This window comes from Artibeus jamaicensis, unplaced genomic scaffold (assembly GCF_021234435.1).
Source record: "Artibeus jamaicensis isolate MK-2021 breed Jamaican fruit bat unplaced genomic scaffold, CSHL_Jam_final contig_240, whole genome shotgun sequence".
NCBI classification, from domain to species: Eukaryota; Metazoa; Chordata; class Mammalia; order Chiroptera; family Phyllostomidae; genus Artibeus; species Artibeus jamaicensis.
Genome location: NW_026521506.1, coordinates 20,012,590 through 20,034,799, shown reverse-complemented (window position 1 = coordinate 20,034,799; position 22,210 = coordinate 20,012,590). Strand labels below are relative to the sequence as shown.

At 38.6% G+C, this 22,210-nt stretch overlaps 1 protein-coding gene across 8 annotated transcripts in view; it reads left to right on the top strand.

The window, feature by feature from the left end:
* ATP11C (ATPase phospholipid transporting 11C) overlaps window positions 1-22,210 on the top strand; it is a 197,730-nt gene that overhangs the window by 122,945 nt on the left and 52,575 nt on the right. For all 8 annotated transcript variants that reach the window (XR_008391049.1, XM_053662336.1, XM_053662333.1 and 5 more), the window contains 13 exons: window positions 40-143; window positions 2,284-2,334; window positions 3,293-3,357; window positions 3,677-3,758; window positions 4,718-4,868; window positions 5,366-5,563; window positions 10,452-10,613; window positions 11,301-11,452; window positions 12,453-12,524; window positions 14,390-14,463; window positions 16,579-16,682; window positions 17,121-17,302; window positions 18,789-19,052. Coding sequence is in view for 7 of the 8 variants with exons in the window: in XM_053662336.1 (XP_053518311.1) it covers window positions 40-143; window positions 2,284-2,334; window positions 3,293-3,357; window positions 3,677-3,758; window positions 4,718-4,868; window positions 5,366-5,563; window positions 10,452-10,613; window positions 11,301-11,452; window positions 12,453-12,524; window positions 14,390-14,463; window positions 16,579-16,682; window positions 17,121-17,302; window positions 18,789-19,052 (1,661 nt within the window). In the remaining variant the exon portion in view is untranslated. The remainder of the gene's footprint in view (window positions 1-39; window positions 144-2,283; window positions 2,335-3,292; window positions 3,358-3,676; window positions 3,759-4,717; window positions 4,869-5,365; window positions 5,564-10,451; window positions 10,614-11,300; window positions 11,453-12,452; window positions 12,525-14,389; window positions 14,464-16,578; window positions 16,683-17,120; window positions 17,303-18,788; window positions 19,053-22,210) is intronic.

The following is a 22,210-nucleotide window of genomic DNA, read 5'->3' as shown; positions in this document are numbered from 1 at the left end:
TACTTTCTTGGTTTTGCTTTTTCTTCTGCTTTCATCTAGACACATTATGCAGTGCGTGATACCATTGGACTATGGACAGCTGAATCCATTGATACCCTCCGAGCAGCCATTGAATGCGAACAGCCTCAACCTGACCTCTACAAGTAAACACCACCTGGTTTCATTTTACTGCTGTCTGTTGGCTCTGCCTATCTCTGCCACCAGTATTGCAGAGAAACACCCACCACTTACCAGCCTCCTCTCATTTGTGTTTTTATGAGCTATTCCTTCCTTCTGGCAGGGAAATGAATCAGATCAGCCTTGTTCATTCTCAGCCCAAGATAAATCCTTATGGGCTCAAGCATCTCACTTTTGATTTTTCTTTTATCTTTGTTATTTGTAAACGTGGCCATCCATCAAATACTAAAATGATATTATCCCGTAAGACTGACCTACCAAACCCATGCATTAACAAGAGATAACTAAAACAAAGAAATCACTTTGTGTGTCTTCTGACATCAAAGATAGAAAAGGGTGTGGAGCCGTGAAATTAGTAGGCACTCTATCCTTTTATGTGATGATGATGATGATGATGATGAACTGCGTGTTTTAAGTAAGCTTTTTTTTTTGTCCACAGTAAACAGTTAAGTGAAGGGAGTAGTATAATGGTGAGATGTCCTCTATTGTACTACACTGAGGCTTTCTGGAGTAGATCTGGTGATGAACAGTGACTGGGTTGTCAGGAATTTAGAATTTGATTTTTAAGCTGGTCAGTTTGGTTGATTAGAGCATGGTATCAACTCAGGTAGAGTAACAGTTTTTTCCCCCAGGTATGTCAGTTACTTTCATTGTATTACGCCATTGCAGATGGCATCCATTACCTATTCCAGCCATCTCGTTAATGAATGCTAATGGTCATAATGGGTCAGATGGTTGGATGTAGCTTATGAATGTTCAGTAGTGGAGAAGCAAAATACCAGTAGTGATCCTACTACAACAACAGTGCCCTCCCTTCTACCCTGCCTTTCTTCTTCCCTCTTTCCCTTCTTCTGTATCCACTTTGCTATTAGGAACTAGGACCACAAAGCAAAACATGTTCCCTGCCTACAAAGAGCTCACAGTTTGCAAAGGAGATAAAACAGGAAAGCTAGACTTACAGTGCATTGAGGTAAGAGAGGTGAATTAAAAGGTCCATGGATTCACAGAAAAGGGACTGACTGAATTAGAGGCAAATATACATCCTTGCATAATCACAGGGCAACTCCTAAACTTCCTAGTTACCTTAAATATGAAAGAGAATTTTTTAGGTCAGGAAAGCTTATTCCTAACTCTCTAGACTAGATTGAGTGCCCTTACTATGTGACTTCAGAGTGTCTTGTACTTTCACTACTCTGGTGGTGTAATCACTTACTTTGAAATTGCCTGTTTGCCTGTCTTAGGGCAAGTAATGTCTTTCTTACTCATTAGTGTATCTCTAGCACCTAGCACAGTACTTGAACAATTAATATATGATGAATGAACTAGCAGAGCTTCGTATTTTGGAATACAGTATTAATTTTCATTTTTCTGAAAAAATATAATGCAGATTATAAACTACAACACTCTTGTTAGGCAGGGGTTAGGCCTTTTTACCCCATTCTTTCAGAAATGCAGATTACCATATGTCTAACCATATTAAGTGATTGGGTCAAGCTCAGTAATGACATCAGCTGCAAGACAGTTGGAGTTTTCCAAGATAATAATCAAGGATTCACTGTCTGAAACTAATACTGTGGTTCTCAAAGGCTTGTCCAGGCCAGCAGCATCAGCATCACTTAGGACCCAGTTGGGAATGCAAATTATCGCCTGAATCATAAAATCTTGGGTAGGGGCCCCAGAAATCTGCAGTTTAATAAGCCCTTCAGTGATTCTGATGCATGCTCAAGCGAAAGAACTACTGAACTAGATAATGGGTTTGAAAGTTGTGTTAGCACCAGAAAACTTTCTTCACGTGGATCTAAAACAGAAGCCAATTACTTATATAAAGTATAAATGAGAGGGGTGTTACGTGCATATACCATGCCAAAGAAATCTCGAGACCCAATTTAGAATATTTGTTTACATTCTTATAATATTTTAAGAAGTGGGTTAAAATGTAAAATGCCTTGCTGTTATTTCATAACTTTTTCCGAAATATAATGGACATTCATAGTTCAGAGCCTTATCTCTTTTGCATTCTTTATATTTTGATCCATTTTCATATTTGTGATATATAGATTTTACCTGGATGTAGAAAACTCATTTGCTATTGTCTTCTATTTGCAGATTTGTTGGGCGCATCAGTATCTATAGTAATAGCATTGAGGCTGTTGCGAGGTTAGTTTGCTATTCCTTTATCTGTCCTGGGGTGGGGGATGTTTCAATTCTAAGCCCATTAAAATGGTCAAATACATTTTTTAGAGAGAGAGATGTGAAGGTGAATAAATCTGGAGTAACTAGCCAGTGTCCCACTAGAGGGTCTTAAGTAAACAACCCTTTAATTGGTAGGGGGTTTTCTGTGTAGTGTGTGCGTGTGTGTGTTCTGGGAGAGGGTGGTATTAGAAGTGATGCCGAAGGTTCCCAGAATTGCAGAGCTCCGGACACTTTGATATTCCCAAATCTCTTCTAGGCACTGTTTTGTCCTTGGTTGTTCAGTGGTTTAAGGGAGTGTCATTGCAGGTATGAACAGTGGATAAAATGCTGGGAGAATTACCTAGACTTAAGTAAAATGAAAAGCTAATCATTTGTAACAAAGCAATTCATATAAAATGGGGTGGTTTTCCCCCTTTTCTGTTATCCAGTACCTCAACTTTTCCACTTGGCCTTTATCCCATACTCAAAAGGACGTAAAAGAAACGTCTGGTTGCCCAATGATCCCCCCCAAAGGCGTGTTTACTCTCCTCTCTATAAATATGTCAGCGTGTCTATTCCACCTCAACATTTACCTCCCCAGTCTTTTATCTGTCACCTCTTTCTGTGTCTTGCTGTCTGCTACTTTGTCCCATTCTGGTCTTGTTGTCTATGGCTCATAACCCTTCTGTCTCTCTGTGCATCTCTTTACGTCTGTGTGTTACTGGCTACTGCCGTGTAGTGCTTTTACCTGTGCTGTACCCCCAAGTAACTTAAGAGGGAAGGATCTTTCAGCTGGTCCTGGGGAATAAGCATGTGATATAAGTAGACAGATACATTCAGAACCCAGGACACAGATGTATGGGAAAATTATGTCTCCACAGTTGATGGTGCTATTTATTGGGTTGTTCATTTTTTTATTTAGCTGTGTTCATTTTTTGTTTAGGTCGTTGGGACCTGAAAATCTCTTGTTGAAAGGAGCTACACTGAAAAATACCGAGAAGATATATGGTGAACAATTTTTAAGATATACTTACCAGAAATACACTTTATAAAGCCTGTGCATGAAGAGTACATGTTAAAAATTGAACATAGAGACTTGCCATTGAATCTAGCTTATTTTTCGGTATCAGGAATTTATAAGATAGTAAACCAACTTGAAGGATGCCATATTATGTAGAATTAAAATTATACTCTAAATGATATATCAACTGTTGAATACAAGAGGGTTTAAAATTCCTACTTTTATAAGATGAAAAAAAGTGCATAGATCCAGAGAGGTGGGTAGTTGGTTGTAATTTAGTTCTCATTTTATTCTCTTATTTCTTAGGAGTTGCTGTTTACACAGGGATGGAAACCAAAATGGCTTTGAACTACCAAGGGAAATCTCAGAAACGCTCTGCTGTTGAAAAGTTAGTGTGCACCACAATTTCTTTAGTTGTTTTTGAACCAGGATAGTTACTTCTCAGTAATTCCCATAAGAACCATAATGAAAAAACAATATCAATTACAATAGCAGCTACCAGTTTGAGCACTTTTAATGTTACAGAAAATGTGCACAATAATTTGTGTTTCTGATTTTGTTTCATACTCTAAGCAGCTCTATGAAGTAATTCCTGTTAGCCCATTCACTTCACAGGTGAAGAAATCATCTTAGAGATAAGTGACTTACCTAAGCTCACATAGTTACACAAAGGCAGAGCTTAGTTGATATATAAATATATTCTGTTGCTTCTGGATAATGTTGTAATGTTAGTTGTTATATTTAACAACCTATGGTTGTTATATTTAAGGAGTTTCTACAACGTAAATGATAGTCTCCAGGCAAATGTTGAAGTGGAACCTGGCAGCACTTCAAGCCAGTTGACACTGGCCTGGACCTAACTATCGTTGGCATGGATACCCAGCACATCACTGACACCCTCCCCATAGCTCTACCTGCACACTAAAAGAATCTGCAGTAAGCTTCAGGATTTCACATTTGTTCTCCCACTCTGTACTCCAAATCTTTAAGATTCAGGGAAACAGACAACCTCCTCCTCCTATTAGGGTTGAGCAGGTAATGGTGTGTGTGCATGTGTGTGTCCTGTCATTTTATAGGATCCTTACTAAAGGTGTGTTAATCTAGTCAGCCATTGCACTTTGGGGAGCACTGGTCACCAACATAAAGGTCAGGCATGGCTTCTCCATTTTACCACTTGAGACTAAGACCCAGCACTGATAACCAAGGTTCATACATACATAGAGGCTTGTGCTGTGGTCACACACCATAGACAGAAAAAGCTTTAGAAAACTGAATAGTTTAATTTATACCTCGTTGATATCTTAAGTAACTAGATGGTTTTTAAACTCATAATATCTTATTTTCCAGGTCCATTAATGTCTTCTTGATTGTGTATTTATTTATCTTACTGACCAAAGCTGCAGTATGCACTACTCTCAAGTATGTTTGGCAAAGTACGCCATATAATGATGAACCTTGGTATAACCAAAAGACCCAGAAAGAGCGGGATACTTTGAAGGTAATTTGTCTTATGCTGAAATTTTTAACTATAGCACTCTCTTAACATGCCACCCTTTGTTGAAATGCTGCTCAGATAATGATGCCTTTGAGTTTTAAATAATTGGGGCAAGAAGCTGGCATGTTAATATATGAGCTTGTGGTTTATTATGCAAGAAACATAATGAATGCCAGCATATAAACTTTGTTTCTACCTTCCTGTCTTGGGGGAGGAGGAGGAGGAGGAGGGGTAGGAGGAGACAACTTAAGGAAGTAAAAAAGTATGGAGTCAAAATGTACATTTATGGAAGAATAATGACAAAATTGAGGGTATTCTCACATACTGTAATAATCATCTTGACCAATGATTTAGTTAGTGTCTTTGGGAAGTTTTGTCTTTATAGCACAAACAGTGCTTTCAGCATTGAAGTAAAAGATAGAAAGTTAACTAGTTTTTTATATTACACTTGTTTAGTGGAACTGTGCATCTAATTAGTGTGAACTATTTGTTTGTTTTAGGTTTTGAAAATGTTCACTGACTTCCTCTCATTTATGGTTCTGTTCAACTTTATCATTCCTGTTTCCATGTACGTCACAGTAGAAATGCAGAAATTCTTGGGCTCCTTCTTCATTTCATGGGATAAAGACTTTTATGATGAAGAAATTAATGAAGGAGCCCTGGTTAACACTTCAGACCTTAATGAAGAACTTGGTCAGGTTAGAACTTATTTTTACTCAAAATAAATTAACATAGTTAAAGTATCTTTTTCTTGTAGTCTGGATTACCAATATATATAACCATTTCACATTTGGGAATGTGATTCAGAGAAAAAAATGTATACAAACATGCAATGAAAGAACACAATGTTTCATAACTATAAAACATCAGTCATTTTGCTGGCATTTTTGGTAGACTTTGATTTATATATTGAATTTGAATGTTAAAGAAATTCTCTGTAAAACTCATCTGGTGATGCTGTCAGGTTATGGGTTATTGCTTTTGGAATAGGAAACATGTAGTCTTCAGCACCAACTCTAACCATCTGTGGATAGAATATGGGGTTAGTAAAAAAAGCAATTTTATAAATGCATTTTTGTTCCATAAATTAGATTGACCAGCGTTGTCCTGTTGACATTTTCTTAGTACATTTCTGGTCAGATGGAGTATGGACCTAGAAGTGGTTGTTTATTCTAGTTCAAACATTTAAATGAAGGAAAAATGTGAGGGCATGCACTCCTCAAAATGCTTTTTGCTTCCCATACCAATGTAGCCCAGGCTGTGACCTTGTTTCTGACCTGGGTGGATTCATTTTCCCCTGCAATGCAATTTAGCTGTAGTTCTTCAGGTGACAATTTCCGAGGTGCTTTTCTTATCAGTACTGAGGGAGTTTTTTTCCCTTTGTCTCAATTTACTGTGTCACGCAGTGATCTTCACAAGCTCAGGGAAGTTTTTGGCTGCATTTGGTTCTCATGATATTTAGAATGTCAGGGATGTGGAAATGTCATTCCTGTGACTGTGAGATGCAAATTCAGTTTAATGGAACTGTGTGGCTGGAACAGGGCCTCACATTTGTTTTAAATGGTGCCAATTTGCATCTACATTTCAAAACTCTCTTCCTGAATTTAGTCCCCCTCCACCCCCGCTCTCTATTTCTGTGCTTTACACAGCCTTTATATAAACTGAAGTACCCTCTTGACAGCTCCAGTCACAAGAGTGAACAAACTCTCCAGATATAATTTTGTTGAAACCTGACTTCAGGACTCCAGGATTCCGAACCATGGAGTCTGCAACCCACAGTGATACTGAGTCACTAAGGATACAACAAGAAATGAGTGAATGAATGTTTTTGCCTTAGATACAGTTCCCAAAAGATTCTTTTCTAAGTGATTTCAGCAGCAACAGCTGACTTTATAGCCTTTTTAAAGCTGGCAATTTTCACCAGGGACAGAGGTATATGAGCAAAACTACTCTAGTTCCTGTAAAAGGCATTAATTAGCAGCATTTTTGCATGAAAAACAAAAATTAAATTACAAACCACCTCTGGGGAACTTTTTCCTGACAGCTGAAAATTTTAAAAAACATTTTATCTGTTTTTAGAGAAAGGGGAAGGGAGGGAGAAAGAGAGGGAGAGAAAGATCTATGTGAAAGAGAACATTGATCATTTGCCTCTTGCACGCGCCCTGACTGGGGACCAAACCCACAAACCAGGCAAGTACCCTGACTGAAAATCGAACTGGCAGCCATTTGCAGGATGATGCCCAATGAACTGAGTCACACTGGTCCATGCCTGGCAGCTGATTCAGTTGAGCAAATTCGGTGCTTGGCTGTGTGGATTAACCTATCCAAAGATGAACATGGCTAGTGAGGCTCAGGCTACTGCAGATAAAACAGCCATCATTCCACATGCTCTGCCTAATGCCCACCAGAAACAGGCAGGATGTCCAGGCCAGGTTTCACTAGATAAGACTCTTACCTGCTCCTTTCAGATCTCCACCTCAGCAGATTCCATGTTACCTATGGGAATGTAATCCCTATCATTTAGACTGTATTCACACTGCAGAAAGTAAAGTGGAGCTTTGGGTGATGATCTGGTAAATTTGATCAGTGAAGAAACTGCCATCCTCATTTTATCCACCACTTCTTTCTCCAAACAAAACCTGCTTTCTGGATGTGATTGTCATTTACTTTATATAACCAGACCACCACCTCAATTTATGCAGTGGAAAAAAAAAAACCCAACTTGCCATTATTAATCAGCTTACACGTGTAGAAACTCCCTGAATGAAAGTGGCAAAGAAGTCTTGAAATAGTTTCTCAGATCATTTAGCTTTCAGTGGAACATTACAGACAAAATGCAATATAATCAGTTTCCTCTTTGATGAGTCATAATTTAAGATATATAGGGCGCTGTATGTTGCTAAAAGCAGTGTCAGTTAGTTTTCATCAACACCGTTGCAAACACTTGGCGTAACGTCTTTAAAAATGGACCCACATTACTATTTTTAAAAATAGGGAGATATGTTTAGGACAGGGTGTTACTTGAGAAACAAAAAGAAGTAGACTGCTCACCCAGTTCAGTTGGAAAAGGACGGCGTCCTTTACAATCAGACATCGGTCTTTTCGACAACCAAATGGTTTCAACCTATCTTGAAAAAATACCGTGGGGATAGCCTCCTTTGTCACATCCGTTCCCAGTCTTGCAGCGATGCTTAATGGTGCATCTGAGGATGTGCTCTGATGCCAACAATTCATTCCAGTAATATGTATTGAACTTTTGTGTATGTAGGATATGTTCTTGGTATTGGTGGTTATTTTTATAAAGTAAATAAGAAACCCTCAAGTTTTGCACCATTTAGTTGGAGAAATTCACATATCCTACCTAACTATAGCAATATAATCATAATAATTCAGAAAAATTAGGGAAGGTGGGATGATGCAGAGTCCAGTATGTTTAATTTTGCTTAAGTCAATAGTAATGACTGTCAGCATCTGTGTAACACATCATAGTTTACCAACATATTTATTGTCGAGCTTTATTTTGCATTCTTTACAGCCTTTTGCGGCAGGTTTAGTTACTTAAGGCTAATGTTTAAAGTTCGGAGAGATGAAGAGAATTTCCTCAAGGTCACAGAGTTAGTAGGTCCTAGAGCCACACTCCATTCTAAGTGTTCCTTTAGGTTGAACATTGTTGACCAATTTCGAACTATGAAATAGGCAATTTTATGTGTTCAGCCTTCAGTTTAGAGTCTTTCTACCTTAGAACACCTATCTCACTTTAGGTTTTCGATCCATAAAGGGATGGGTTTGAGCCTGTTGATAGAGAGGAGCCTTTTTTGGTGGTTCAGACCCACAATTAAAGAGGAAGAGGCTGTTGAGAGTCAGAGTCAAGCAGCAGTCTACCACTCTTCAGCCGTCTGTCTTCCTTTAATATGAGAATACCTACTTTTTAATAACAGCCAATCCTCTCCTCCCCCTTTCGTGAATATAAGGTGTATGTTAGAGCAGTGATTCTTTAGTACGATCTTGGAGCTAGCAGCATTAACATCCCATGATGAATTGCTAGAAATTCACATTAACCGACCCTGTCCCAGAGCTACTAAATTAAAAACTCTGGGGATAGAGCCCATCGATCTGAGTTTCAGTAAGCCCTCCAAGTAAGTGTTTGATGCTACAGTTTGATACATGCTACAGTTTGATAATTGCTATATTAGGTTGTAGTTTACTGACCTGTCCCTTTGAGATTTACTGTATGCAGAGCCGTACTGGGAAACCTATTCTATATCTGCGAATAGTTGCACTTTTTATTTTTAAAATGACCACCTTTGACACTCATAAAAGGTTTCCTAATGGGTTAATTAATGTTCACCCTAGCACGGGAACTACAACAAGCAAGGATAACCTTTAGGGGGAAAGGAAAGTTAATAATGTTGATCAGAAAAAAAGCCCCAAAGACTTTTCATTTAACTGGAAGAAATCTAACAACACAGGAATAATACCGCTTGGATTAATTTAAAGAGAGAATTCAAACTTGGCTGGCTAAGAGGTTAAGAAAAAAAAAAAGCGGAAGATTGGAATGCTATATTTGTACCAGTGCTGCTAACGTAAAAAGCTTTGAAAAATAATTAGAAAGCAACTACTTCTGGAGTTCATCTCTCTCTCCCTTACATAATAGAAACCTTAATCTTGGGCTTATGCTTTTTCCCTGTCAGCCCATAATTTTAACTATTTAAGCATAAATTGCCAAAAGGAGGAAAAAATTGTGGGTTTCCAAAAGCCAGATGTTATAAATAGAAGAGATAAAAAACTGAGATAAGATAGAAATGCTCAAAATGACTTATTTTACATGGAAAATTTACTTTGTAGCTTATTTTTTCCATTATTTATGAAAATTTGCTTCTAGTATACTTTAACCTATCATTAAAAACTCTGCTTTTTTAGTTTGGAAACTTTTCTGAGATGTATCTGAAAATATACATAGTACATGAAAAGACATTTCAATTATATTTTTGATCATTATTGATTTACTGTGTCTCTTGATCAAGTAATTTAACATTATCATCTCCCCTGTTCCATGTATATTTTGTGGCTCTTATACATGTTATATGAAACAGTATATTTTACTTCAATCCAGCATATTGATAGAATATTTTACATTATAAGGAAAAGTTTTATTATATCCCAGTTAATTTAGGTTCCGGTCAAATATATATATATATTTGGGTGGGTGGGTGTGCACACATCAAGTAAGTGGTATGTTCTTGTCCCCTTGGAAGATTGATTGTTCTTATGTAACTTCTTTATATCAAAATGAGTAAGTATTAAATTGAAGGGTTCTTTGGTAAAATAGACACATTCTTTTTTCCTATTAACCCTCTATATTTGAGAAGATCTACCTCAGACATGTGATACCGTTTTGCTGTCTTTAAAAATACTCGTTCATTTCCCATTCTTTTGATAATATTGGTTCTATAACTGCCTGGTGTTTGACAAGAAGTCTCAGAAAAGGTGTTTTCTATGAATATGGAATTTGCTATGCCTTATACCCAGCTAAAAACTAATCACACTGAACAAAGTTAAAATGTATGTTTGTGTTCTTGTTTTTAGGTGGACTATGTATTTACAGATAAAACTGGAACACTCACTGAAAACAGTATGGAGTTCATTGAATGCTGCATAGACGGGCACAAGTATAAAGGTGTAACTCAGGATACTGATGGACTTTCTCAAACTGACGGACCCTTAACATATTTTGACAAAGCAGATAAGGTGGCATTTTCTTTGTTACCATTTTACCGTCAGAAATCAATCTGTGTATGCCTGTGTTAACCCTGCAGAGTAGAAATAAAGAATTTGGGCCTCTGACATAGACTTTTGAGTAACCATTTGTTCTCTCCTTTCACCTTTCTTGTTTTACTAACACCTCTGGAATTTGTAAACAAGTATTGTAGGATTTATAAGTGGAGAGAATTATGGGAAACTGCATTTGGGTAAAACTTTCACTTCCCTATTTCTGTGATCATAATTTTTGTGCTTTGTCTTTAAAATCTGAGCTGCTCCAAAAATGATGTCTGTTCAAATCATTCAAGTCCCAGGAGTGTCTAGGCATTAAATGAACCAGAGTCTCCCTGTGCCTGTGCTACTGCCAGATTGTTAATTAGTTAATGAATGAACTCTTTTAGGCCCTGAAGAAGTCATTTCTTTGGTGTTAGCTGCAGTTACACTAACCTGAATGAGTTAACACAGCCCTTAGGGCATGTTAGCTGAGTACCAGGAATGCTGTTAGGTACTAGGAGAATATATAGCTCAATTGAGTATTAAGAATTTATACATTTCTGCTCATTCAATTTGCCAGAGGTTATAACTTTCTCTTCCATTAATATCTCTGTTCACAGACTAGTTACCATTCGATCAAAGTGAAAATAATATAGTTATTTTTTTGTTACTGTTTAACAGAATCGAGAAGAGCTCTTTCTGCGTGCCTTGTGTTTATGCCATACTGTAGAAACTAAAGCAAATGATGCTGTTGATGGAGCTACAGAATCAGCTGAATTACCCTATATGTCCTCTTCACCAGATGAAATAGCTTTGGTGAAAGGAGCTACAAAGTAAGCACTTACACTGTTGTAGATGCGTACGTTCTCCAGATCTGCTGTACAAAGCTGTACCTATAGTTCACAGTACAATATTTTAGCACTTCAAAATTTGTTAGGAGAAAGATCTCACGTTTAAGTGTTTCTACCACAAACAACAACAAAAAAAGGCGGGCGTGGGGGACAAAAAGAAACTTGGAGAGGCATCAGATATGTCTCTTACCTTGATTGTGGTGTTAGTATCACGGGTGTTTGCATGTGTCCAAAGCCATCAAATCGCACACATTAAATATGTGCAGTTCTTTGTATATCGGTTATAACTCAATAAAGTTGTTTTAAAAACCCCGAGGGAAATTGTAGAGGAATACATTAGCATTTTTGAAGAGTAAAAAAAGGCATTTCCTGTACTTGTCCTGAAAAAGTAAAATTACAGAACAGGAGTTCCCCCCCCCCCCCGCCCCGTTTGCTTCACTAACCTTATCTTGTAAGTATTCTTATTCTTTAATAAAAAGTCAGACTCCTTTATCTGAAAGTTTATGGAAAATTCCCAAACCCTAACAATTAAGAGCAAAAAGAAAATAGTAATGCATAGATATAACTTACAGTACTATTTATGCATTCTAGCCAGAAGTCTAAATGTTCATGTTATATTTTGCAAATCATAACCATGGCCACTTCTTGTATAACATGTTATTTCTAAAGTGCTCCCAGCAATTTTGACATCGTTTGGGAACAACAGTCCCATTTTACCCAAGAGGCACCAGATAATTAAGTAGCTAAAAGGTCAATGAGTGTGTTCGTTACAGAACTGAAATTATAAATTGCCTCTTTCTTGATTACAGTTTGTGACTGGGCATTGACTTTGCTCTGTGTTATCATCTCAGCCAGTAAAGTGAAATACAGTTGTAGATTGAGTTCATATGAAAGAGAAAAAAAGACCACATGTAACCCCAGTGCAAGGGAAATTAATCATGCTTTAGAGACATACAAAGGTCTTTTTTATTGCTTTTGACAGGTATGGGTTCACATTTTTAGGAACTCAGAACGGCCATATGAAAGTACAGAACCAAAGAAAAGAAATAGAAGAGTAAGTAGCACTGTGTGTGTTTGTTATGTCTTAACCCTGCAGTCAACCTTAGTTGGGTTTATAGTAAGGACGGCAAAGGAAACTGATTGCATCTGTGAGTGTAGGACTCTGCTCTCCCAGGTCAGGGTTTTATGTAAATGTAGTTGGAGGAGAAAGACATTTTTCATAGAATGGCAGAAACTGAGATTTGAGGTAGAAAGGATACCAGTTTGATTCACATATGAGTCCAGTGGCCTAAAAGAGAGTCTGCCTGGGCTTTCTTTCTGAAATCAAAATGCCATTTCAGGTCTCCAACACATGCTGCAAGAAAAATCAGTGAACATACCTGAAACCTTCTGTCCAGAACCCAGCCAATAACTGGGATTGTTTTCAAGCCTAGCCAGTCATGACAGCTTTGGTGTCAGACACTTTGTCTTGTTCTAGATGCTCAGGGTTGAGCCTCAGGACAAGTACTCTGATTTGTCAGTGTCCCCCTCCCCCACCCAGCAAACAAAGCCACCTTGGCTTAATAGCACATTTGAATTAGGCTCTGTGATTAATTTGAATTCCTTCATCTGAACTTAATTTTAATTATCTGGCTTACATTCTGGCCCACAGCTTTTCATGAGACCCATTTCACAAACCTGCTTAGGGAATATGCATCCCCTTTGGGGAGAGATGCTCAGAAGGTAGAGGAAAGCTCTTTGGCCTGACTGCCAAGAGCCCAGAATCATCATCAGTTCAGATTGTAGCCAGTTTACAGGAGTGCCCCTGTCATGGCCAACACCAAATGAAATGCTACATATAGATATCTTACACACACACATAGCCAAAATCAGTGACCTCTTCACTCCCATTGAAAACAACCTTTGTAATAAATATTTTTAGGTCAAATGCTTGTATTCACATTATTTATTTTCAAGAAAATTATTTACTCACTGTTCGTTAATAATTAACTCTTATTTTTAGCCCTTTGCATTCTTTCCTTGATTAATATAACTCAGCCATCCGCACACACATCTGATCATATCATTCCACTGTTTCAACTCTTCAGTGGATTCTTATTGCTCTTAGGATCAAATACCAATGTTCTCATTTCCTAGCCCCTGCTTGGCTCTCTTACTATTCCCCTATCAACGAGATTTCGAGCCTCAGTGAACTACTTTATATCCCCCTTCCCATGGTCCATGTGCTATCCCGCTCCTGTGCCTTTGCACATGCTCTTCCCTCTCTCAGCATGCCTGCCATGCTGCCCTTTCTTCATCATATCACTTGGAGAAAACACAGTTCAGGTACAACTATTTCCAGGAAGCCTTCCTTCAGATGTCTTTGTTCTGTGCCCCCACCTCTCCCCTGTGAGTTCCTTTAGTCACAGTATTTGGCAAACACGGAGGTACTCATCTCATGACCCTCTGACTCCCTTATCATATGGGGAGCCCTCCGAGGGATGGGACTCAGGCAGATTCCTGTCTGTTTTCCAGCACCTAGCAGTGTGCCTGACACATAGTGAGCATTCCATAGATGACAGAAATAATTGGCAGGGTGGGACAATTTCTAGTCCTCTTCAGATATGGCTTGGTGGGACATCTCTTGGTTGCCCATTCCAATGTAGTTACTCTCTCCTTATGATTTTCAGTATTATAATGAGAGGGTACAGATACCCCTGACTGACAACAGCGTCTTCTGGCAGCCTGTCGTAGCTGCTGGGAAATTTCAAAACTCCAAGGAAAATCACCAGTTGTACCCTTAACCAGCATCCCCTACCCCAGGAGGAGAGTTCTGTTCATTTAAGGTGTTTGAATATCTTAAGATGTTTCTCTACTGTTTTATTTTTCCTAGTGTGCTTCTGGGTATTTTTTACTTTTCTCTTTTTTCTTCTCATAAAGGTACGAACTTCTTCACACCTTAAACTTTGATTCTGTCCGCCGCCGTATGAGTGTCATTGTGAAGACTCAAGCAGGTCTGTATTCTTAAAATGTGATTTCTCTTTTTCCATTTTAGATTTATATGTTGACAATTTCAAGAAAGAAAACATTTCAGTAGGAGCTTATGATTACCTAACACCAGGCAAAGCAGTAGCTTTTGTACAGGCCTTAATGTATTTATGTATGTAAGTAAGCACATACGTTCAGCTTGCCAAATTGTCAGTGGCAGAACCCTTGATATGACAGGATATGCATTTTCTTGGAAACAACTTGAGTCCTCAGTCCTGGTTGTCCAAACAGGAACTGAAAGGGTGACTTTTTTGTTCTGTGTACTACTGACCAATCAACAATAATGTCTACATGCAGCAGCCCAGTACAGTTGTGGGGACTGTGGTTACTAGCCATAGAGTTCTTTTTCTTTTCTTGTTTTTAAAATATTTTATTTAATTTTGTACAGTGGAAGGGAGAAAGAGAGGGAGAGAAACATCAATGTGTGGTTGCTTCTCGCTCGCCCCCTACTGGGCACCTGGCCTACATCCCAGGCATGTGCCCTGACTGGGAATTGAGCTGGCTGCCCTTTGCTTCACAGGCAGTTGCTCAGTCCACTGAGCCACACTAGCCAGGGCAGAAGTTCTTGAGTGTAGAGAGTTGCTGGTTGTCCCTCCCTGACTTTCCTCATTCCACACTGCTTTACATTCCCTGGAAGCTGGTGAGCTAAAGATAACTAAGGCCTCGCCTAATGGCAAAGGGCATTCTAATTTTACTCCAGCACTCTGGCCTCTTTGACAGAGTAAAGAAGCTTGCCCTTTGCAAGGGAAACAGTACCATCATCCCAGACCTCCCCTGTATCTTTGGAAGGAGTCAGGGTAGTTGGTGGTTGAATTCAGCAAGACTCATAGGGAGAACCCCTGTTTCATTTGCAGGCTCTCAGAAGCCTCTGTTTCTGTGGGGGGGGGGTGGCGGGTTGTGTGTATGTGTGTCCAGGTGGTTTCTTCCAAAATAGCCTTGATTAATTTTCCAGTAATTTAATTTCTAGTATTCAATCTGTTGCATATTCCTTAATGTGAGGATGAGAAGATACAGACAGACTCTACAGGGAACACATCCAACTTTACATTATGTCAATGTGGAATTTGCTTTGTGACTTTTAAACAAATTGGATGTGTGAGAGAAAATGAAAAAAAAAAACACGTAACATTTGGAATACTGTCTGTTTTTACCTGTGCACAGCGTACATGCATTCTACTGCAAAGGGTAAGGTGTCCAGGGAAGTGGTAAGTCAAGGGCCTTGACCTCAGAGCTATGCTTTTTTTTTAACTTGCTGAATTCAGCATTTTGCCTTATAAGGATGAAGTTTCTTTCTTAATGCTCAACTGGGACTACTTTCCAGGGTGCATGGACTGATATAAATCTATACTTGTACTACCATTCTACCAAGGTATTCTCAAGTTTTGGGTAAAAACGATCAAGTCACTATTTTAAAAGCCAATCTGTGTAGTTATTTAAAGTGAGTTCTGGCTGGTGTGGCTCAGTGCATTGAATACCACCCTGCAAAGCAAAGGTTTGCCAGTTCGATCCCAGTCAGGACACATGCCTGGGTTGTGGGCCAGGTCCCTTGTAGGGAGCACACGAGAGGCAACCACACACTGATGTTTCTCTCCTTCTCTTTCTCCCTCCCTTCCCCTGTCTAAAAATAAATAAATAAATAAATAAATAAATAAATAAATAAATAAATAAATAAAGTCTTTAAAAAATAAAATTATTTGATCTTATTTGACCACATGTCAAACAAGATCCATAGATCATGATTGACAAAATTTTCAAAGATCATTCAGATGTAGCTTCTTGATACAAGCACAGTCTTTCATGATTCACTGGAAGGAAGTATATTTTAACAGAGGTGCATGTTGTAAACTATACTTGTAGAGTTACTACTTGAGTCTGTATTGGTCTCAAGAGGTGGTGAATGTTGTCCTGACAGAGAAAAGATCAAGATGTCTCATTCCATTTGGGGGAGCAATACAAGGCAGGCTTGGGATATACTCGTATAACAGCTGGGTGGGAGCATCCACTCTAATAGTTATTCTGTTATTAAAGCCCCACTACCAGTCTTAAAATTCCAAGTCAAGTACTTTGGTTCTTTATTTTAGGAGATATACTTCTCTTTTGTAAAGGAGCAGACTCAGCAATTTTCCCCAGGGTGCAAAATCATGAAATTGAGTCAACTAAAGTCCATGTGGAACGAAATGCATTGGTGAGCATATACCCCTACCCCTAAGAAGTAGAAAGAGAAATGCTGGAGATGACTATGTTTATGGGATTGCTGTTTAAATATCTGTTTACGTGAATTGTAGTGTATATTTATGGTCCATTTTTAGATTTGGGGCCTTAGTAATATTTCTTACTTTAATATAAAACATTATCCTATAGCAAGTTTCTTTTCAGAATTTGCAGCCTTGAAGACTTTTCCAGAATCTTTGTATTACGTTCTGCTTTTTATTTTTACCCCCAGAATGTAATCATTTTGTTATTTTGAGCCTAACTGAATGTTACCTTTATAGTTGTAATTTGTTCTTTTTGTTTTTAAATAAAAATGTGTCAGAATTTCTTTGTATGGTAAAGCAAATGCATTTAAAGAATGTATTTTTCTATTAATATTTGCATAACTAGAGGTCTCCTATTTTGCTTCTAGGATGGGTATCGGACACTTTGTGTAGCCTTCAAAGAAATTGCTCCAGATGATTATGAAAGAATTGACAGACAGCTCACAGAGGCAAAAATGGCCTTACAAGACAGAGAAGAAAAAATGGAAAAGATTTATGATGAAATTGAAACAAACATGAATTTAATTGGAGCCACTGCAGTGGAAGACAAGTAACTAAAAATAGCATTCTTGGTATTTGACCGGTCACTGGGGGTGGTATTTGTTCAGATTGGTAATTAGTTTCCAGTTTTGAAATCTTTATTTTGCATTATCTACACACCAATTTTTGTAAAATTTTTTTATTGATTATGCTGTTACAGTTGTTCTATTCCCCCTTTCATTCCCCTCCACCCTACCCCCCCATCCCCACCATTACCCCCCTTTAGTTTATGATCATGTGTCTCAAGTCCTTTAGATTCTGTATTTCCCATGCTATTCTTGTCCCCCCATCTATTTTCTATCTACTGTCTATGCTACTTATTTTCTGTACCTTCTCCCCCCTTCTCCTCCTCCCACTCCCCTGTTGCTAACCCTCCTTGAGATCTTCATTTCTATGTTTCCACTCCTGATCTAGCTGTCCTTTTAGTTTGCTTTTGTTTTAGGTACACACCAAATTTTGAACTGTTTGTGGAGTGGTTTTTAAGTTAAATATTTGTGGCTTAGAAGAATGAATTGGACATCTCTAAGGTCTTGTGAATATTTATGAAGCCATCCATTTATGCAGATATTTATGAAATAGTCTTATTATGCGTAGGGAGCTTTGTGCTGGAGACATCATTTAACCTGGGGTGATGCCTGGTAGAATGGGTGAAATTTTGACAGAGATAAGCAGAAAGGAAATTCAAGGTAGAGCAAATAACATGAGAGTTCATTGTAACCTTTTTCTTTAACTAATATGTTGAGCTCTGACAGACATGATTGTAGGCTTCCAGCAGTGATCTTCCTGAAAGTTTTAGACTCTTAATATTTTAGGAAATTTTTTTTTTAGAAATTATAAGTGCAAATTGTGAGACTTAACCAAACAAAAAATTACAAACATACATTCAGGCACATTGGAAGCTACTGAAATTCTAATGAAGTTCATTTAGTCTAATTTAATTTTTATTCTCTTGCCAAAGGGATCTCAAATAAAGCATCATGCTCCTTTTATGTCTGCCTTTCAGAATTATGCTTAAATTCCCTTTCAGGATGGTTGACTTTCCTAATCTTATAGCTGCTCAGGGATGGGATTCACTAACTTCCCTCAATATCTTCTTAAAACATCTTTGGCCCTTCTTGTTTTGAACCATGTTAAATATTTGTGTGCTGAGATGTAGAATATAATGTAATATGCTAATGTGACAGTGAATAAGAATGCTTGGTGAGTTTCTGAACATCTTAGCTAAGAATGATTCTTAATTCTGCCATAGGATACCAGTTATATCAAGAGATGTCATGAATTTTTCCAAACCTCACTGTTCGAAATTCACTCTAATAAGTAAAACTGTGCCAGAGAAAACACACTCAGAGCAGAGCATATATAAGAAAACCAACTGTGATAACATGCCTAGACTCTAGAAATGCTGTGAATTGCGAACATACTGTCTTTAATAAGCCTTCTTGCAGAATCCCTGTCAGGAGTATTTGAGAATAACAAGATTTCCTTTGTGCTCCCAGGCTACAAGATCAGGCAGCTGAAACCATTGAAGCTTTGCATGCAGCAGGTCTCAAAGTTTGGGTGCTTACTGGGGATAAGATGGAGACAGCCAAATCCACCTGCTACGCCTGCCGCCTTTTCCAAACCAGCACTGAACTCTTGGAACTGACCACAAAGACCATTGAAGAAAGTGAAAGGAAAGAAGATCGATTACATGAATTGTTGATAGAATATCGTAAGAAGTTGGTGCATGAATTTCCTAAAAGTTCTAGAAGCCTTAAAAAGTAAGAAAGTGCATTAGTTTCTTATATTTATTTATTTTTAAAGATTTTTATTTATTTATTTTAGAGAGGGGAAGGGAGGGAGAAAGAGGGAGAGAAACATCAATGTGTGGTTGCCTCTCACATGCCCCCTGCTGGGGACCTGGCCCATAACCCAGGCATGTGCCCTGCCTGGGAATCTAACTAGTGATCCTTCGGTTTGCAGGATGGCGCTCAAGCCAATGAGCCACACCAGCCAGGGCTAGTTTCTTTTATTTAGAATTGGTACAGAAGTAAATCACAGCTACTTATGCAGGAGGCTCCATTTTTCATCATACTGTGTTTGCAGGTGTTTTATCCTTGTAACTTAAATCTTACCCTGAGGATGTGGCCAACAGCCCCACATCCTCATTGACATTATTTGGCACTTTCTACCTCACCTTTAATTTAAAAGAAAACACTGCACCTGTCAAGGTCTAGGGGATTAGTTCAGTTTCTCAATGTTTAGGGTCTGGGTACTTAGCATTGATATTTTGGCCTGGTCCATGTTAAGGAAAAATGCTTCTTTTCACAGTCTCTTAAACTGCATGTAATACAACTGGTCTTTGTAATAGTTCCCCTGTATTTTGAGACCCTGGAGTCATTTTCTGTGTGGATTTTCATGCCCCAGAATTCCAAAGGGAACCAAATTCTTGTTAACACGGACACTTCAACTCTGCTTTCAACTAGCTACTTCAGAAGAACTTGTGGTACCTAAGAATCTCAAGGAAAGCCACTGATCCACATTAATTCAGTGATGTATTTTTCTATACATATCATTGACCAAGGCTTAGCCTCGCCTGAATCAGTTACTGGAATTTACCTTGGCCATAAACAAATTGATTTCCTCTTCAGGATTGCCACAGGATTTGCCTGCACTAAATTCAGAGACCCCACCCCCACCCCCAGATAATACTATTTTCCATTTCTTGAGCACCGCTCTTTGCTCCAGGAACAACATTATCCACTTTATATAATTATTCTCATTTAATCTTCACTACAAACCCAGTAATCTTATTTTCTTCATTTTATGGATAGGGAAACTGAGGCTCAGAGAGATGAAATGACTTAATTCAAGATCACAGTGCTATTTAATAAGGGATAGAACAAGTCCATCCAGTTCCAGAGCCCATGCTGTATCTTTAACAATGTCCGCATTCTCATCTTTCGTGTTTAAACCAACTTTAAAGATGAATAGCCCACATTTATGAGGCTACAGCCAATTCTAAAACAGCTGTTTGTTCTGGTATTAGGGTTTCAATGAGAATAAACAGGTTTTTATTAATTGCTTATGATTAATGTTTCCTTTCTCTAGCCAAAGGATACTTATAAAGGCAGTCCAAATTACATGCATTTTACTTGTCCATTTGTCTTAGTCTGCTCAGGCTACCACTGGGTAGCTTAAACAGTGGAAACTAATTTCTCACTTCTGGTGTGGGTCCCTGTTTCTAGCTTGCAGAAGGCAGCCTTCTCACTGTGTTCTCATTGCAGAGAGAGAAGCAGCTCTGGTGTCTCTTTTTCTTACAAGGGCACTGATTCTATCATAAAGGCTTCAGCCTTTAAACCTGAATATCTCCCAGAGGCTCCATCTCCAAATACCATCATCTTATTGGGGGTAAGGGCTTCAATATAGGACTTGGTAGAGGACACAGGTTAGTCCATAGCACCATTCAACCACTCTGGGGCACTTTTATAAAAGCCAGGGCTTATGGAAAACTTCACTCACCAACTCAGAACATTCCCTCTTTCCCCAGCTCACATAGGTGTCAGACCTAGAATCACCTTGTCCAGCTTCTGCTCCTTTGTCCTTTCCACTTCAGACCAGCTACCAAGCCTTATTCATGTCCCGAGTTTCACCACTAGTGCTCCATGTCAGATCTGTAGCAACTCAAGCCTCGAATCCCTCTAGCCCCTCTGCCAGCCAAATGGGCCTTGAATGTAAAGTACTGACTTTACATTCCCTTCTTGGAAACCTTTAGTGGTTCTCCATGACCCACAGAACCAGTTTGCATCTAAGGCCTCAAGTGACATTTTCAACTTGTTTTCCTGGTGCAACACAGCATACATTCTCTCCACCCCCCACCAATTTCTGCCCTGTCTTTTGAAGTTCCATTTCAGATATTACACCTGACAAAGAACCCACTGTTCTTCCTGTGTATTTATTATGCCAGTCATTGGATATTGACTACTTAATACCTTGTTTGGTTTGGTATAGTCTATTATATATGCTTCTGTCACCACAAGGACCTTTTCTGTTCTCCAAGGAAAGATTAGTTAATAATTCTTTTCATTCTTCTACATAGCCTAGGTACAGTGGATGCTTACAATATTGCTTGCTTGCATATTGAGCCACTGTTTTCTGTACATGAAGTTAGCTCTGTGGGTAGGGGAGCAAAGAAGGAGAATGCATGCTTGATAATTGCCGTAATTAGTGAAAAAATGGCCATAAAATTATGAAGGAAAATATGAAAAGTACAAAATGTATGGTGTTAGCAGTATACACCTAAGGAGTATGGACTTAAAGGGAAGATGAGGCTTATTAGGCTCTCACTACTGAAAGTTTAGTCCCAAGAACAGCAGCTCCATTATCACCAGAAGCTTGTTAGAAATACAGAATTTCATATCCCACCATAAACCTACTGAATCTGAATCTGCGAGAGTCCCAGAAACTTGAACAATACTCCTTTAAACATTAAACTTTGAGAACCATCAAGTTAGACAAATGAATCTATAATGATGAGATCAAGCTGTGTCTAATATTTTCACTGCAGTGGTTCTCAAATGGCACTCCAGATTTCCTTAACTAATATTGACTAATCGCTATTTTTTTCTTCACTGTAAAAAACAACACATTAATTGGTAGAATTTTCTCAGTTGTAAGTTTTCCCTCAAGTGTTTTTCTTAAATACTTGGCACTGGTTACATTTTTCTTTCATGGTACCTAGTACCTCTTAGTCCTGGCTGTGCATGAGAATCACCTACAGAGCTTTTTAAAGCATACCTATGTAGCCCTGGTTGGTGTGGCTCAGTGGGTTGAGCGCCGGACTGCGAACCAAAGAGTCACCAGTTCGATTTTCCAGTCAGAGCGCATGCCTAGGTTGCAGGCCAGGTCCCCAGTGGGGGGCACTTGAGAGGCACCACAC